General features: G+C 35.3%; 1 protein-coding gene across 3 annotated transcripts in view; it reads left to right on the top strand.

The window, feature by feature from the left end:
- Positions 1–18689, top strand: part of COL11A1 (collagen type XI alpha 1 chain) — a gene marked incomplete at both ends in the record, with an annotated part of 126795 nt that overhangs the window by 8424 nt on the left and 99682 nt on the right. For all 3 annotated transcript variants that reach the window (XM_084210964.1, XM_084210965.1, XM_084210963.1), the window contains 3 exons: positions 6181–6348; positions 10334–10547; positions 12882–13044. In XM_084210964.1, the coding sequence (XP_084067090.1) occupies positions 6181–6348; positions 10334–10547; positions 12882–13044 (545 nt within the window). The remainder of the gene's footprint in view (positions 1–6180; positions 6349–10333; positions 10548–12881; positions 13045–18689) is intronic.

Raw genomic sequence — 18689 nt, 5'->3', positions numbered from 1 at the left:
TACTAAGGTATATCTGTATAGTAAAAAATACTGCCTTTTTTTTTTCCCTTTGGGTTTTGCTATTGTTTGCATTCAAAGTATGTCCCTTAGCAGGCAATCTGGGAGCATCTAGTAAATTATGTAAGTAAACACAACTTTTAAGTGGGGAAGGATCATTGTACTTTCTCATAAAATTTAGAGACTAACAACCAGGAGTTAACCGACCAAAATCTAAATATAATAGGATTTCAACTTCTTTGCTTTATTAGGTAATTGGACAGAAGTAAACATATTTTAGTCTAAATGAGTCATCCCCTGGACAATTTCTTATGGGAATTAATTTTGTAGCCAGACATTGCCACCAGAGTCACTCTCCTGTCAGTCCTGGAGGGTTCCACTTCGAGGTGTGATGGTGAAGTCCTTCCCTCTGAGAATGCAGATGATGGTTTCCTATCTTCAATATGATTTCATCCTATCTTCAATAACTGAACTGCCTGGTCCTTAACCACCAGCCCCTTCATCTGCAGTTCAAAAGTGCTTTGCTGTGTAGTTTATAGCAGGAGCACAGATGTCAAGCTTTGTACACCCTATCTGCAAAGGTTCAGGGCTCACTGCAGCTTGTAAGTGGATTGCAGCATGTTCCATGTTAAATAGAAGAAAACCTAAGGTGTTGGACCTTAAGATAGGCCCATTCTGACTTCCATGGTCATCTTTTAAGGAATATTAAAACTCATTCAAAAGTTCTCTATTCAGTGAGTAAAGGATTTTCAATCTGTATGTGTTCGAAGTCTACTGAGGACCACTGCATACAGCATATCTAAATCAGATCTGAGTAAGACATGAAATACTGTGTGAGACCCACACTAGTGTGGAATTGCAACCACTCATGGAATTGGCACATAATCTGCTTCTTAATACAGCTGTACCTAGGTTAGAAACCTGGCTGATAGTCAGCTAGTCTAGATGGGTTTAAAAAAAATCTGAAAAAGCACAAGTATGAAGTAATTTTTTTCTTCTGAAAAAAAATTCCAGTAATAAAATGTTCATGGCATTTTATTTGAATGAAAATAATATGATACAGAATTTGTCAATTTATTTGTGACTACAGCAGGCCTAAAGTACTAGTAAGATACTGTGATTGGAAGATGATACGTATGCTAATATTGCAATTAAGCATATGTAAAATCAGGATTACATATGCTTAATTATCAATTTATTGACACATACACATTAGCTACTTAGGGTGGGTGATACAGGACAGAACATTCTACTTAGGTGAAAGAGTACAGCTCTATTTTCAGTGTCTGCTAATGCCTAACATTTACAAACCTCACATATATAATAATGTCACTCACTAAATTGATCTGAGTAAAACTTTGCAAAAGGCATGTTGTAGATCAAAACATTTTCAATATTGAAAAGTCACTAAAATAAAGATAATTAACCTTTAAAAGTTATTGTAGCTAAAACAATGATATGTATATATTTTACTCTTTTATTCAAAATGATTGCACCTGGTATAATTCCAAAGATTATATTGTTGCCATTAGATGCACTGTTGATTCATCTTTTTTTGCGTTCTGTGCAGCTTGCCTTTGCAGGGTCAGACAGACTTTGTCCCAATACAGAAATTTAATGGTGGTGGCTGACTCAGAAACAAGGAATTTTATTGCCTTTTACTAAGGTACCATCTAAGACCTCAGTAAAAGACAGAATACCTATTTTATAAACTAAAGAGATATGATTGTGTACCATTCATTAATTACTGTCCACATTTCAATAAATCCAAAAGTAACGAACCAGACATGACCATTCCAATGCAAATTTTCTTGCATATGTTACAACATGTCCCTTTCTTGTAGTGTCTATTCTTTTACCTCAGGTTGTGTGATCATCTACACAAAGTGTTCCCGTAGGGAGATGTGGAATTGCCAAGCATTTTTACTGAAAACTGGGGTCATCCTTAAGAGGAGGAGGCTTTATGTCCCACAGTGAATAAGTCATGAGCACATGCTGTGTGTCCAAAGGACTTCAGTTTCTGCTCTCCTTTACAGTTTCTCAGCCCCTCCTTTCTCTGCTGTCCTTACTTGTATTGTTATGGTGCTTAGGAATCTCCTCCATGGACAGTTTCTACCAGAGAAAGGCAGAGCCATGTTGTGTAATTGCAGCTCAAATGTCAGGAAGTCTAAGTGAAGGAAGTCCTCTGAACTTGAATAATGATGTTGTTTATATTTGTGATGTTAGGGCATGTTAGAAATGAAACTGCTGTTTTCACCAGATGCTGCTTAACTCCAGATGATACCACGCTGAGCAATGGTAGTAATTATTGGGTGTAATGCAACATAAAGGCAGCAGAATTTGATCCATATGTGTTGTATCAATATTATTAAAAATGATATATCACAGATTCCGTTTCAGTTTAGATATTGTGGAGTGAATGAAAGCTATGACATTTTCAAGTGTGGTTATATGATAATAATGTAGTCTAGATTTCTACAGACTTTCCAAATCTCTAATGGCATTCTATTTTTACATTATAGGGTTAGGAATTAATAGAATAGAAAGCATTGTCATGGCCTTTAAAACAAATATATCATGCCTGTAGATGAAATGTAGGCTTGGAAATGTAGGCTAACCAAAAATGGAAGTAAATTTTTACATGCATTTTCCTCTGCTCCAAGTAAACAGAAAATACATGAAGCTCTCCTCATGTATTTGATGTTTGATACTCTCTCCTGACCTGGCAATGTAGAAGTATTTCCTAACATCCAGTTTACAAGTATTTAGCTTCAGACAATCCTTTTAATTTCCAGCAGAGCTATTCTGAATTTTTTTTTCATAAGTTTCCTAATGTAAGAAAGCTAAAGGGAAAGAAAGGAAGACTAAATATGACTTTGGAGTTACATTTAATATTAAATGCTCTGGATCAAATGTTCTGATCCATACCACTGTAAATATGGAAAGCTCACTGAGTGAAGAGTGATTGGATCTAGTTCAGTAATACCACAGTAATGAAGACCAGGATTTGACTCTGCAGTTTTAAAGTTACAAGACATTTTGGGTCTTGAGATGTGACAACGCTAATTTTTCTTTGTGTGTTTTACCTTCTTTATATTTGAAAATACAGGAACTTATGATGGAGTTAAATGATTAATCGTTTGGTATCTTGAAAGATACTGGAACGCCCTGGTTCCCATCTCGCACAATTCTGATTTTTAAAAAGGGATTTTTTAAGAATTCCCCTTTGCCATTCCAGAAATTCTGGTATTTTTAAGCATTTCTGTTTTGGCCACTGCTGTACAGTCTTTCAGTGGCAGTGAGAGGTGTCTCTCTGGACTCTCCTGAATCAAGGACATAATGCTGTTTAACTTTGCACTATAGTCATTAGTGAGAAGAGTAATCCTCTGCATTGCACTATAGCCATTGGTGAGAAGAGTAATCCTCTGCAAAAGTAGCAGAGTAGAAATTTGCACTTTGATTGCAGGCTTGCCCTGATGAACACAGGCTTCTTTTCACAGGGTGGTCTTGTGGCATCATCTGGCTTGTTTACACCTCTTGCAAGAGGTAGTCTTCAAACATAGATGTTTATGGCAACATGGCCATAAACATCTATGTAAAGGACCTGCTTTCTGGGTCTGGATCCTGTATTTTGTCAAATTTGCCCTGGCAAACAGAGTTGAGTTTTCAGAGCTGATATCCAAATTTCATAAGGAGAATTAAGTCCCAAGAACTGGTGAACAGAGCTGTTTGCATGATTCTTATTTGTTTACTTGTCATCTGAAACACTGACACCAAATTGGAAGGATACAGAAGCATAAGATTATATATCATTAACCTGCATTTTTCTTTACTTTTTGAGAAAACTATTGGGGAAAGATAAAATCATATAGGCAAGCTGTTTTATGCACCATAAGTAAGGTCTCATGAAAGATTCTTGACCTGTCAATATGTTGGTTGCCCCATATAAATACAAGCTGAGTTTGTGGACCACACAACATTTCTAGTGATTATTTTAAACTGACTAGTCCTGCTATTTTACGTTTTTTGAATCACAGTTTGTGGAAATAAATAGATAGTCAACTGTGGACTATTAGCAGAATGTTTGTTCTTATTATTTGGAACTTGTGGTTTGAAGATTGTCCTATTATTATTCTGTTTCTTGTCTGGAAGTTTTTTAGCAGCAGAACTAGCAGGGAGTAATGAATAATCTTTTTTATGGATGAATAGTCTCCTAGGCAGCCAGGCAAAGAAAAACTATTATTCTAAAAAATAATGAAGAATCTGGTACAAATTATAGAAAAGAGCAAAGGATAAAGGAATGTTGCAGTGGTTGACTTACACAGTGAATTGAAATTTGTACTAATATTTCTGGTGACTGGTTCTACATTACTGGTTCAAATTAACATAGGTACATCAAAGATAGCTGTTGGTTACTAGAAAAAAATGTGTTGCCATTCCTTCAGAATGTTTCTTCAGTATGTGTAGCAATTCCTTCAGAACTGTTTGGAACACCTATTAAAATACATTATATCCATTAAATTATTTTTTCAGTACTCAACAGAGAGGTTAGATTAATACCACAGTGTTTTCACACTATTGAAACTTTTCTTTTGAGACTCTTTAAACATAATTTCTTGAATTTTCTGTGTATGTGGATTTTAGGTAAATTCAGTTGTGTACAATAACGTTCATTCCCAATGTGTTAGCTTACAACAAACATTGGATATTTGGTTTATGTTTAATAACACAAAGATGATCCGATCCAATGAGGAAAAGAAATGAAAAATTGCAGGATGTGAAGAAAAATTTTTAAAGTTCACAAGCATTTTCTTGCAAATATATTTTAAGAAAGAAGAAGTTATGTACATTCTAGGCTGACTGAGAAAACAAATATTGGTTTAAGCACAGAGTTGAGTTTTTTATATTTGGCACTGTCAGGAGATGAATGGGATGAGCTAGTTAACTTTGTTCACATCAGTGAAAATACTTGTTTAAATAGTTGAATATTCACAGGCAGTGATTTTTGAGCCTTAAGATGATATTTGTTGACACGTAAAATGAATAACGGACAATAAATCAGCTGTAGTTACTGCCACTGTGTAGTTCAAAGATGTGAAGTCAGATTTACCAAACTCCTTTCTCAGCTTTAACATTGAAAGTAATTTAAAACTATGTCTTCCCAAATTAAGTGGTTATGAGTTTGCCAAGATAAAACCTGTGGAATAATCCAAGTGACAAAAAAGTCTACTGAAATTCTGTTAAAAAAAAAGCATTAAAAAAGCCATGATTTTTTAATGGGGAGTATGAGAATGAGCACCTTAATTTTTCCTAGGACAAAAGACATGCAGTATGCTAACTGTTTTCTCTCACTTCCTTTCTTGAAGTGCTTGTCCATTCAGTACTTTGTCCTTTTTCCATGGAGAACTCTTATATATTGAGGCTTTTTGTTGGCTTTACATATGTATGCAGGTTTTTTTGTTTGTTTTAATTTGCATCATTATCAGTACAATAACAGCTCTGGATTTCAATTTTAGATTGTTAGACACTGAGAACAGATGCAATCTTATTGTACTTGGTCTTTAAAGTATAAATTTGCATTTTAACTTGGAAATAATGAAAGACTGCAATTCTGCCCATTTAGTCCTTGCAGGCACAGCAGGTACATTTTTCTTTCTCTAACTTGCATGTGAAATTAGTTTAGCTGCTTCTTTATTCCTTTGTGTCTGAGAAAGCAGTTATGTGTAATCAGAATATATTTTAATGTTATGCTGTTTTAATATTATGATTTTGTGGTAGCAGATTATTAGCAGCTGAATGCTTCTGAAAGTTTTGTGCAAACTTTGAAGATCAGTTCCACTTCTCAGAAGTCACTCATTAAAGGCAGGTTTTGGAAGTTTCAACCAGCAAGATCCTCGGCATTTGGAATTGGTGATTTTCAGTGTGTAGTCAAGTAGTTTGAAAATCTGATAATAAAAAGCACATTAGACGGGATGAACTCTTACATATTTAAAAATGAATAATTCTATAAAAATAGTATTGTGGTGTAGCAGTTATGTGCAAGAAGTCAAAATAGGATGCAGCTACTGCTCTGATTAGACATGTACTTTTGCAAAGAAAAAGCTTTTTTGGAGGCTGGGTGCCATAGATATGCAAGATAAATAATTCTTCTTGTTGTTTGTTTTTTTTTTTTAACTTTGTCAGCTGAACCCGTTGATGTGCTAAAAGCATTAGAATTTCACAATTCTCCAGAAGGAGTAACAAGAACAGCAGGATTTTGCACAAACAGAAGGAATTCAAAAGGATCAGATGTTGCTTACAGGGTTTCAAAAACTGCACAGCTGAGTGCCCCAACAAAGCAACTGTACCCAGGTAAGATTGGCAGAAAGCTGTTACTTTTGTACGTTACGTTGCTGCATATGTTTTTATGTTCTCTAAAGCATAGCATGTAGTTCAACATCAGTAGCAACAAACACTTCTCTTATCCCCAGAGCTTGGCCTGCATATGAATGGCAGGATGGACTATATCCACCAAATAATTCAGGTTTTATTGGCTTCAGTTATAAAGCTCTTCATCAAATTCTGTCACTGCTGGAATTGACTTGTAAGTCATATCACCTGTCCTTTCATGATGCTATCTGATGGAAACCTTATTTGGTGGCTCTGGCAAGTCTCTGCCTTTTTCAGTAGTGCATTTAAGAGAGTTGTGCTTCCTGGAGTAATGCTGCAGCAGGAGAAATGAGTTGTGGTTGTCCATTGCAAAATCATTCCCAGTAGTAACATCTGGTAAGAATTAACTCAGAATATCTGGGTATTTGGGGGACTAAACAAGTTGTGGATAGCTGTGATTCCATCTTCTCTCAAATTTCTCTAAAATGAAATAGTCAAATTTTGGGAAAGATTTTTTGGATGTTACAGAGAGACTTTTATTCTATTATTTTGCTATCACTTGACACGACTCAAACTGTTGAGGAAAATGTTAGTAAGAATATTAAAACACAAAATCTTTGAAGATGTAGATTTTCTGTTTTGACAGATCATGTAGAGTTAGAACAAGTCATAAAGAATACATACAGATTAGAGAAACAAAGAAAAATACTTTCTTTTTTTTGTCCTTTAGAGCGGCAATTGTATAGATATCACTCAGATCCAGAAAAGGATCAAGCATGCTTTATTTTGTAGTAATAATGTGTTCCCAGAACAACATGAAAAACAGCTATACACAGTTCAAGAGTAACTTGCACGTTCCCTTAACTCGTCACTTATAGTTGATGAAAGAGAATCAAAGCAAAATTCACTAAAGATATAATATTTATATTATTTTTCATACACTTCCTCGGGTTTTAATATATTCTCTCAACTAAGTTGAATGGAAAATTTCCTGCTATCCTTCACCGTAGTAAAAAAAAACAGACAAAACAATTATTTGGAGGTGATGGTGGTAATTTATTTCTTTTCAGTCTTGTGGTACAGGCATCCTCTCTCCTCTCCACAAGAAATCTTCATTGTTCAGATTATTCTTAGAGAAATTTGAGTGATTGTGTCTCTTTATTGTAGTGCTGTGTAGCAGTGGAAAGACTACAGATATCCAAGATAAGATCAAGCTGCGAGATATCATTTCAGCTAAACAGTACATATTTTAATCTGTCCTATCCTTGCTTTCATCTAACTCCTGTAACTCATCAGGAGCTACTATATCCATTAATTTCTCCATCTTTAAAAAAATTATTTTTATTTTATTTACCAACTTCCCAACTTGATTTCACTGACTAGAAGGCATTATATGATTGTAATATGTAAACTGATAGATTTTTGTGGTACTGTTGTTGTACATGCTCTTAGTTATCCTTTACAAAAGCATAAAGGAATGATAACCCAGATATGTAAAAAGATTTTTCTAGATATTTTCTCTCCAATTTTTTCTGTTATCCATAGTTATTGTTCAAATAGAACCATTCCTATTAGCAAGAAATTTAAAAGTATTTAAGAAGGCTTTGAAGACTATTCCAGATACATGTCCAAGAACTGTATATGCATATAGTTTTATATATTAGATGCAATATGTTAAAATGTCATGTTAAAATGTCATTTCTTTTCTGACTTTTTCAATCAAAGCTGTTTGGAGGAAATTTTCTTCTGAGTACTCAAAGTAGATTCAAGATAAAACATTGGTAATATTATGCTATAGCAGCGATTACAGAAATGACTGAGCTGAGACACGACTCGCTTTCAGTCACCTTTGCTAAACAGTTCACTTTTTCCCCCTAGGATGTTACATGTTTGAAGAGCACATACCCAGACAAGCAGAATTATTATCACCTGCCTTAAGCACTTTCAGCACATCTTTCACATTAACAGTGCAGATAGGGCAGGTACTCAGTGCTTTTCTAACAGTTTCTTGGGCCTGTGTTGACAGTCATCTTCTTTCTTTTCCATTTTTTTTGTCATCTATTTGCTATGGCATTAGAAGGTATAACATACAGTTTAATTTAATGTGGTTTACCCTGTCATGAAAAACTTTTACCCGTGACTCATCAGAGTAAATGAAATGTTTCCTATCTGTTGAGCTTTGATCCCTTCAAAATAAGATGTCAAAACAATGTATAGACATGGTCTATGTTACTACAATGTTTCAACAAGCTTCCATTAAAAAGTTAGAAAAGGGTAGAAAGCGGTAAAGTATCACTGCGGCAGACAAAATAAAAACGTAAGCCCAGGGGTTCTGGTTTACAAGGGTAGTATATCATTACAGAGCAAGGAAAACTCTACGCATTTTGTTCACACATTGTAATTCAAGAAGTAAAAATTTGTCTTCAAGAAAGAATCTAAAGTCTTTGAAGCTTTCCCATAATACCTTTCTTGGAAACAATCTTCTGTTTTCTCTGTTGGAAGAAGAAATTCCAAAATCAGTCTGATGAATTCTTGCATGCTTTAATTAATTCCAAAACCACAAGATATTATGATTAAAGCTTGTTCTTCTATTATATTAAAATGTTTAAGGATGTTTTATCCACTCTCCTGCACAAAGAGCTGCAGTTATACTCATTGCCAATGTTATAATTACGTCCTTATCTATTCCTTGTATGCCAAATTACAGCAGAAGCCACATGGATCCAGAGCATACTCTGAGTTTTAGAATCTCAGTCTTACACTTTGTTTGTTATTAAGCCTAATAAAGTTTTGCATCAAGTAAAATGCAGATTTACCACAAGATACAACAGGAGCAGCCCTTCAATATTTCCTTTAAAAACTATATCTACTTTTAATTGTGTTTTATTTAGTTGTAAAGGTGGAAACAGTGTTTGATACATCATCTCTACTTCAAAAAGAAAGCTCTCAGGGAATAAGTGAAAGTAACATTCTTTGATTTTGCTTAAGTCTCCCATTGAAGAAAACTAGTTATGTATTTTTTAATTTTATGCACAATATAATTCCAGAAAGACTCAAATATATATTGTGAGAAAGAAGCTAAAATTGTTATCAAGGGCTACTGAAGTACCAGAGAGTCTTCTTTGCTGTGGTACAGATGCTTGTTATGTTGAGTGAAATTGTAGTGCACACTTTCAAATTAGAAGGTCGCTAAACAGAAGATGGATTAAAAATGCAGTGAATGTGAAACTACCATGGTTCTTTCATATTCTGTGTTATTACAGGATTTCCCTATAGATTTAGAACACCTCTCCTAAAAAGACAGGCGGAGAGAGCTGGGCTTGTTCAGCCTGGAGGAGATAAGGCTCTGAGTATACCCCATTATGTGGAGCTGGGGGTCTTTCAGTAACCTTTAAATACTCTTAAGTCTTTCAGTACTTAAAGGGGCTTATAGAAAACAGGGGTGGGGACTATTTACATGGGCAGATAAATAGGACAAGGGGAAACAGCTTTAAAGTAGAGGAGGAGAGAGTAGTGTTGGATATTATAAAGAAATTCTTTACTCAGAGAGTGGTCCAGCACTGGAACAGTTTGCCAGCAGAAGTTGTGGATGCCCCAACCCTGAAAGTGTTCAAGGCCAGCTTGGATGAGGCCCTGAGCAACCTGGTCTAGTGTGTGGCATTCCCCCCGTGGCAGTAGGTGTCATGAGCTGAGTTTAAGGTCGCTTTCAATCCAAATCATTTTATGATTGTATGATTTTCAAGTTATGTTTTTAGAACCATTAAGGTTTACTTTTCAGGAATAAAGTGAGATCAGAAAGAAAAAAAAGGACACAGAAAATGTTCCTAATGTAATTTTTTATGTGCTCATTTTTGAGAGTTAGAAAACCCTGCAGTTTGTATGCTGGATCCTATGTGCTTATTGAAAAAATGGAAAAATGGTTTCATATTTTCTGAATTTATAGCTGTATATATCATTTTGTTTGCAGGTGGAAGTTTTCCAGAAGATTTTTCAATATTAATGACAGTAAAACCTAAAAAGGGTATTCAGTCTTTCCTTTTGTCTATCTACAATGAACAAGGAATTCAGCAAGTAGGTGTTGAAGTTGGTAGATCCCCTGTCTTTCTGTTTGAAGACCAAAACGGAAAACCTGCCCCAGAAGACTATCCTCTTTTCAGAACAGTCAACATCGCTGATGGCAAGTAAGTGTAAAAGTTTAAAATTAAGAGTGTATTGCAGACCACTGTATATATGATTATCTATTTACAAACAGTTTCCTTAAATATTTAAATATGGCAGTAACATCGTTTCTAGCTAGTTGGGCTGGTGTAGTACAAAATTAGAGAAGCTTTGCAGCAGAGTACAGTTCCAGCTCCAAATGGTGCTTACAGCTATAAATGAAACAAATCATCTTATCTGCCATTTTTATAAATCAAGGGTGAGGAAATAGTCATAGAAGTTAATCCAACCCAAACTAAACCTATGAATATTCTTCCTGTGCAATATCTAAATAAGCTGTTTTCAAAAAGTCTCAAGAAACAGTCTCACTAAAAGAAATGTCTGGTCCACTTAAAGGTGGTTGGCAGTATGAAGACAAGTTGACAAGAAAGCACAGAATTTCTTCTACCCAGAGCCAAACCAGATAAATAAAGTAGTTTGAGATTCCTATGTATAAGGAAATCAGGAAAGAATAAGGATTTATACTGCACCCTCAGTAAAGGAATTAATCTCAAATACCTGTTGCATTAGTAATGCAGTTGTTAGGTTTTTTGTAGCTTTGTAGACAAGTAATCATTCTCTGGGAATGTCGTTCCAGTGCTTGTAAAAGGACATTCGTTCTTTCAGAGGCTTTTTATTTGCTGTGCTGCAGTCCAAGAGGAGCAACCACAGTCTTCTGAGATACCCAGAAATAAATTTACTAAAGCAAAAGAAAACAACTCAGTAAGAAAGGGCAAAAATTGAACTATAATGAAACATGTTTATAAAGCAATAAAGAAGAAAAAAAAAGGAAAAAAATTAATTGTCTTCCTGGCGTAGTATTTCCAGACAATGAAATTATATGATGAAACCTACACTTGATTCATATCTGTAGCAGAAGTAGTGATAAAAAAATCAGCATTTTTTCTAATGGACTTTTGCTAAATAGCAAAGCTTTGACATAGAATTTAATCCAAAGTGTTGATAAAATAGCTAAAATGAAGAAATAAAAACAAATTTGGTTTGGTACAATTTCCTACACTGAGACTATACGACTTCTAAATCAACTGGAGTCAATCCTAGGCACATTGAGCTATGATTTTATGCTTTCAGCTTCTACACTCTTTGAAAAGATAAGCCAACAATTTTCTTCTGACTCGGCTATTTTATGAAGGATCTAGGGCAACAATCTTCATCTCAAACTGAGATATATTTAAAAAGTGTGAACAGTGTAATGTGCCTGAGGATGCATGGCCAGTTTGCTTTTATAATAATAGTGTTTAACAGCATTCCAGAGAAAACATGGAATTATAGTTCTGGCTCAGTGATACTGTTTAGCAGTCAGATTCCATTAGCTTCAAGGTGTTCCTTTTGATACACAGACACTCTTTGTAACAATGATCTAAGCTTTCTCTCTGGTTTAGGCAACCCTAATGCCACAAATGCCAACTAAAATAATTTGATTCCAGCCTTCCTCTTACCCATCATTAGTATGATGCCCTGGTCTATCAAACATTTTTTAACCTTTTGCTCCATGGTGGATTACAGAGTGGTCTGCTTTTGTTCTTAAACATTTATCATAGCAGAGAGGCTCACAAAATTAATGTAGTCTGTCGTGATTATTCATAAAGTCTCATAAAGAACATAGTAGAGTTGGGCAAAACATACCAAACTTTATTCTTAAATGTCTCTAAAGTCACTTATCAGTACTCTGAATCACTTTATTCACTTTTTGGTGAATATTATGTTGGCAAGGCTATTGTTGCAGGAATTGTGCCAAGTATTTGTAAATATATTTATCTGGAAAAGTATCTGTGTTGGAACTGTTTGTATTTATTTCTCTATAGCGATGGAATACCTTCAAATATGTAAAAGAACATGGTTGATCACACAGAAAAAATAGTGAATTGTAAATAATAAATAATTAAAATAACCTGCTGGGTTAATTATATTTGCAGAAGTAATTTGGAAAATCAAACGCATTCATAAAAAGAATCTGCTGTCAGATTGTTCAATCTATTAAAATATAAACTGTGCACTGACATCTAATTTGAGTTTGGTAATGTTCCCTGGTTAAAGCTGCAGAGAACCTCAGTGTGAGCTTCACGTCACAGAGGGTGTTCACAGCAAGCTGTGATCAGACCCCTTTGTGCTGAGGGACAGAATGTATACAGCAACTAGTCAAAACCCTTCGTACACTTGTGTATGTGTAGAAAAAAAAAAAGGAGACATTTTTAATTAATTGGTGCCTCATCTCCTATAAACTGATTGATAAGAACACAATGACCTAGTTTTGAAAACATAAATTACAGTCAACTTATATTGGGTTTTTTTAATAGGTGGCATCGAGTAGCTATCAGCGTGGAGAAAAAGAGTGTTACAATGATTGTTGACTGTAACAAAAAAACTACAAAACCACTTGACAGAAGTGACAAAACAGTTGTGGACACCAATGGCATCACTGTCTTTGGAACCAGGATTCTGGATGAAGAAGTTTTTGAGGTACAAATTAATAATGAACAAATGGAATTGAGTTTTTTTGCAAACTAGAATAATCTTTTAGGTCAAATGCTGGTATAATGTAGAAACTTTGATTTATAGAAGCTGTTAGAATAGGCTGAAACAAAAGAGAAAAACAGGGAGGAGTATTGTTGGAAGATTTGGTGCATTTTTCTGTCCTTTTTGTTGTATCTGGAAGGGAGTTGCTGTTTTTGTCTTTCTGCCTAATATTGAGATACCTGAGATATTTGGGAGAATTAATCAGGGAAACCTGTATAGTATGATACTGAATCATTTTCTTTCTGTATCTCTTAAGCATTTGCAGATATATGTGTGTGCTAAGAGTATTTGAGAGCAGGGGAGAAGGACCTGGAAAGTTTTCTGTGTAATATGAATCTGTTATAGTGTTTATCCCACCTATTACTCTTTCCAGTAAATGGAACATACTTTGGCAATAAGGACATATATGTTTCCATCATTTACTGGCCAAGAAGTACATATAGGAAGGGTAAAATGCCTTTAAGGAAGTAAGTAAATGCCAATCATGAGGCCTTTCTGGGTAGAATCCTTATGTCAATAATTATTTTTACAGACTAATTATGAAACTTCTTAAATCTATACTATTGAGTTTCTTTTATAACATTGTTATACAATGGTTAAAATTGAAAAAAATTAAATTAAAAATGAAAAACAAGAAATTACAGATTGGTAGTTATTTCATCTACAGAACATCTGTGCTCTATAAATGTCCACTGTTTTAATCCTAGTTTTAAGCAGAACATATGCTTGAGAAGCTGCATAGGTATCAAGAGGGGAAATAGGAATTGTATAGCATTGTGACATTGTTATATTTGTTTTCTGTGGACATGACGAATTGTGGACCTTTTAAATATGGACATTTCTGGGTGATTTAGGGGATCCAGTAGTATGATGTGTTTGGTATTTGCAGCCTAATTCACCTGCAGTCCCCAATACAGTTTGCACATCTGAGGAACATTATTTTCTGTTTGAAGATGAGTTCCACAGTTGCCTCTATCTGGGATGTGACAAGGGTTTTTTGGTCTCCTCATGGGATAATTACTTTACATTTTCATTTGTATTTCTTTCTTAGGTGAGAAACCATCTTTCCCAATATTTGTGTTTCACAATAAACAGTCAAAAACGTGTGCAATGTGAATATGCATAAGTAAAAAAGGAATTCAGAGAAAAATAAAATTAGACTATTTTTTTTAGTGTTTTCCATGTGATTTAAGATTATAATAGAAGCTAAATCGGCAAGGTCTGGCTAGTTCTTGCAAAGTTTGTAACCATTTAAAAGTTTTCAAGCAGGGAAATACACAATAGATAAACACTGATGATTGGTTTGTTTAACTCAGTGCAATCACTAAATAAAAATACCTGTCTGAAGTGTCAGAAGTGCTGAAATAATCATACATACCTGTTGGGAAATAATTTTTATGATATGTGTGTAAAGGTAGATATTTTATCATTTACTTTAAAAGATGGGAAGGGATGGGGTAGAATGCAATTATTTTTTGGTGCAAATCTGAAAGAGTCAAAGTTGGATGAAGACATAACTTAGCAAATTGAAATTAGCACTTAATCAGAATTACCAGATTAATTGACGAAAATCAAAAATAAACCTGCATTTTTCCTGAAGTCAAACCTGTGTGAAGTCAAAATGGACACGAGGATATAACTTTACAGAATTTGCTGGGATGAGTTTAAATTACTTTTCTCTGAGGGTGTTGTCAGTTGTGGAAGGAGGGAAAAGGAAAGTAGTGGTAGCTGGTTCTCTGCCAGATTTTTTTGTGACATCTGCTACACTGACATGGCAAGTCAGTGTTTCAATTCCAGCTGAGACTCACTAAGAAGGAGGCTTTGGACTCACAAAAGAAATTGTGCAGCTGTCTGTAAGGTCAGTTCAGAGGCTGAATCTTAAGATTCAGTACTGAGAACAGCAACATTTCTACCTTTCTTAGCCTCACTGTACATTTCTGAATTTCTTCAGTGATGAGGTTTTCTTACTCAACTGAGTGCACCTCTCTTTTTTTTTTTATTCAGAGAAATCACAGTCTTACAAGGCTGTTCCTGAAATTGGTGAGGGTTTAGATTAAGTCTCAACTCTTACTTAAAATAGAAGCTTGCAATCCTTGCTTTTCGGATAGGTTTCTGCTTTCTTTGTTACTGTACAGCCACCATGGAATAATTTATACCTATGGTCAATTATCTGAATCTGTAGGTAAAAATGTGCATGTTGAAATTAGAATGTACCCCAAAGTTTAAAAAAATACTGGGCCATTTACATTTTTAAAGGATCATAGTATCATAGATTACCCTGAGTTGGAAGGCACCCACAAAAATCATCAAGTCCAGCTCCTGGCCCTGCACAGGACACCCCAAGAATCACACCGTGTCCCTGAGAACATTGTCCAAATGCTTCTTGAGCTCTGTCAGGCTGCTGCTGTGACCACTTCCCTGAGGAGCCTGTTCCAGTGCCCAGCCACTCTCTAGGTGAAGAACCTTTTCCTGATATCCAACCTAAACCTCCCCTGACACAGCTCCAGGCCATTCCCTCGTCTGCTGTCACTGTCACTGTCACGACAGAGCAGCGATCAGTGCCTGCCCCTCCTCTTCCCCTCTTGAGGAAGTTGCAGACTGCAATGTGGCCTCACCTCTGTCACCTCTTCTCTGGGGTGAATGAGCCAAGTGACCTCTGTCCTAAGTCTGGCCAAACAAAACATAATCTAGTTCATGATGAGTTTGTCTACTGTTTTTCTACTCTCTAGACAGCATTCTTTTTGTTTTATTAACAAGAATTTATCCATCCCTTAGCTACTGGTGCTACAATTTCTAAAGTTTAGTGCTGTTTCCTGAAATCTATCCCTGCTTGAAAGTGTCATGATTGTGTGTTAAATGTTCTGTTTTTCTCATTCATGGCAGCTCAGAGTGACTTTTGGTGATTTCACGGGTCTCCTTGTTAGCATTTCTGTGTTATGAACCCTGCTGTATCTTGAGACCACAATAGTCACTAAAGATACACATAACACAATGTGTCTTATTTTGTAGGCAGGAAATTCCAGAAGTTATCTAGTCATGACATTAGATTTAACTGTTTAAGACATAAAACTGTTTACTACAGACTTCTCATATGACACATGCAGCCTTTGTTAGCTTAAATGTAGGAAGCCCCTAAAAAAAATTACCTTTTGCTCAGAGTGTCAGAAGGGTTAATATTGTATCCATGCATCACAGAGGTCATCTTCTCTTGGGTAATAGTGATATTTTTCTCATTATAAGCCAATGCTTTGGTCATTGGAACAGTGGAGCACTCTTCAGTCTCCTCAAACTGAATGGAAACTTCAAATGTGGAAATAATAACCTGTATATAATGAACTCTTACTCTTCAGTGACCTACTAATTAAAGATGATACTATTTCTTTTTGGTCTTGTACCAATGTGTGCAGCAGAACACAACTGCACCAAGCCCCATTGCATCTCTAAGGTAACTCACTCCCATTGAAAGCAGCTGTATACAAATGAGTCCAAAACATTTGGTATTATTACATTATTCTGACCTCCTCACGACTTGATTGTATCTTTTGAAAAAGGAATACTCTTTCAGTCATATTGCTCTAACATATTTGCATGGATCATTCATTTAGAAGCTTCAGAACAAATATTGTTCCTGTGAGTAATGTTTCACACTTCCTTTAAAACAATGTTACATCCCAGTGGCTCAAATATTACTTTTTTCTAATTGGGTTATTTTAAGTTTGTAGTACAAGATTTAACTAAATTAAATTCTTGACCATTTCCATTTCCTTTTATTTTTGTTCTTAACATTAACCTCTGTTTTCTAGGCGGTTTTCCTCTGTTCTGATTCTGGCAGTAGCACAAGAATATGTTATAGCACACTGGCAAATTTTAAGTGCTTACATTTTAATGGGTGTGACATGAGCTCATGACATAACTTTCCTTCCTATGATGTTCAATAATTTCTGAATAAGTAAGCATACTGGGTGTCCAGAGATCAGGTAGATCACTGAAAGAAGGAAAGGGGCAATCAGTGTCCTGATAACATGATAAATAGCTGCCAAATTCACTGGTTTTGTATATCCAAAACACAAAATATTCTTTGGTAAGTTTACCTACTGGTACTAAAGCTAAGAGGCATTTTTTTTAGTGGTGCTGTCAGAAAGATTCTGGTTTAGCTGTAAAAGCAAGAAAAAAAAAGATCTGAAGTGTTTTCTAAATCTAGTGGGCAGGTGTGTGTTTTATGTGAGAAAATTCTAATTTGGAGTTGCCTGCTGCTCATTCCAGAATATAAGTGCTAATCTGAGATTTATGACATTTTGCTTTGTTAATATGTAAATCAATATAATGTTAAAAACAAGATAGTGAATTCGGAAAGCACTAAGCATCAGGTACATACAAATGATGAGAAGCGAATTATAAACCATGAATGCATCTTAAAATAATAAAATTATGCTGTCTAGAAACTGTATTATTACTAACTGCCAAATTATGAGACCTTCATTTACACTGCTAAGCCCTTGCTCACTGAAGTGAATCTTTTGATATCAGTGGAACTAATTTGTAAATGCTTGTTTTTGAAAGACTGTCACAACATTCCTCAAACTTTTATATGTGTCTTTTGAAATTAATGTCTTCTGTGTTTTCAAATACATATTGCAAGAACAGCTGGTTTGTAAGTGCTTGCTGCAAAGAAGAGAATTCCCAAAGTGCAAATGGAAAAAAAAAAAAAAGAAAAATAAAAAAGGAAAAAAAAAAAGTGAGATTCTGGTACATGGCACCTAGTAAAGGAATTTTGAATTGTATCCATTGAAATATGTTGGTAGCTTACATGTTTTATAAATAATAGGGATCTTTTTATTCTTTGCCAGCTTTAAGGATTTGTCACTCCTCATTTAGTACTGTTGGTGTGAACAACCCAAGTTTTTTATAAGTATTTTATAATAACTTAATAACTAACCGAGACTTTATGCAGATATTTCCCTATAGACACCTTTTTCCTTCAAAACTCCACACATCAGACCAATAACATAATTTTTAGGCATTTTGCTGTAAATGAGTATAACCAGACAAAACCTGATGTATAAGACTCTCATTTAAAGCCCATGAAAGTTTTTACAGCAGAGAGTTTATGGATTAAATCCCTGCAGTAATACTTGTTAATAAAGGGTTTAGATTTTGATACTAGGCATTAATCTGTTCTCATGAAAAAAGCAGTAAAACACTTGTGTACAGGATGGGATTCCTATTTAAAGGAGTAGGAAGAGCTGAGTGAGGAACTGGAGCAGCTGGAGATAGTCTGAGTGCTCTGGTATGAGTTAGCCCGCAGTTGAGGACCCGTCTCTCACGTATCTGTGAGCATGGGAAGCCCCAGAGTGCAAGTGCAGACAGGAGCAGAATGAGCAGAACTTTACTGACTGCTCAGATTTGCTGTACAGCTGAAGTGGAACAGAGCAGCTAGCCCAAAGTGCCCCCCCAGCATGGAGTGTGAAAGAGGGGTCCTCAGTATCCTCTGCTTCACACTGCCCCGTGGAGCTGCACCACAGAGTGGACACACTGCCAAAATTATTCCCGCTATAGTAATGCAGTAATTGCTGCTGACCCACTGACTG

Source organism: Fringilla coelebs, assembly GCF_963513975.1.
Source record: "Fringilla coelebs genome assembly, chromosome: 9".
Taxonomy (NCBI): domain Eukaryota; kingdom Metazoa; phylum Chordata; class Aves; order Passeriformes; family Fringillidae; genus Fringilla; species Fringilla coelebs.
This window is presented reverse-complemented; position numbering and strand designations above follow the sequence as displayed.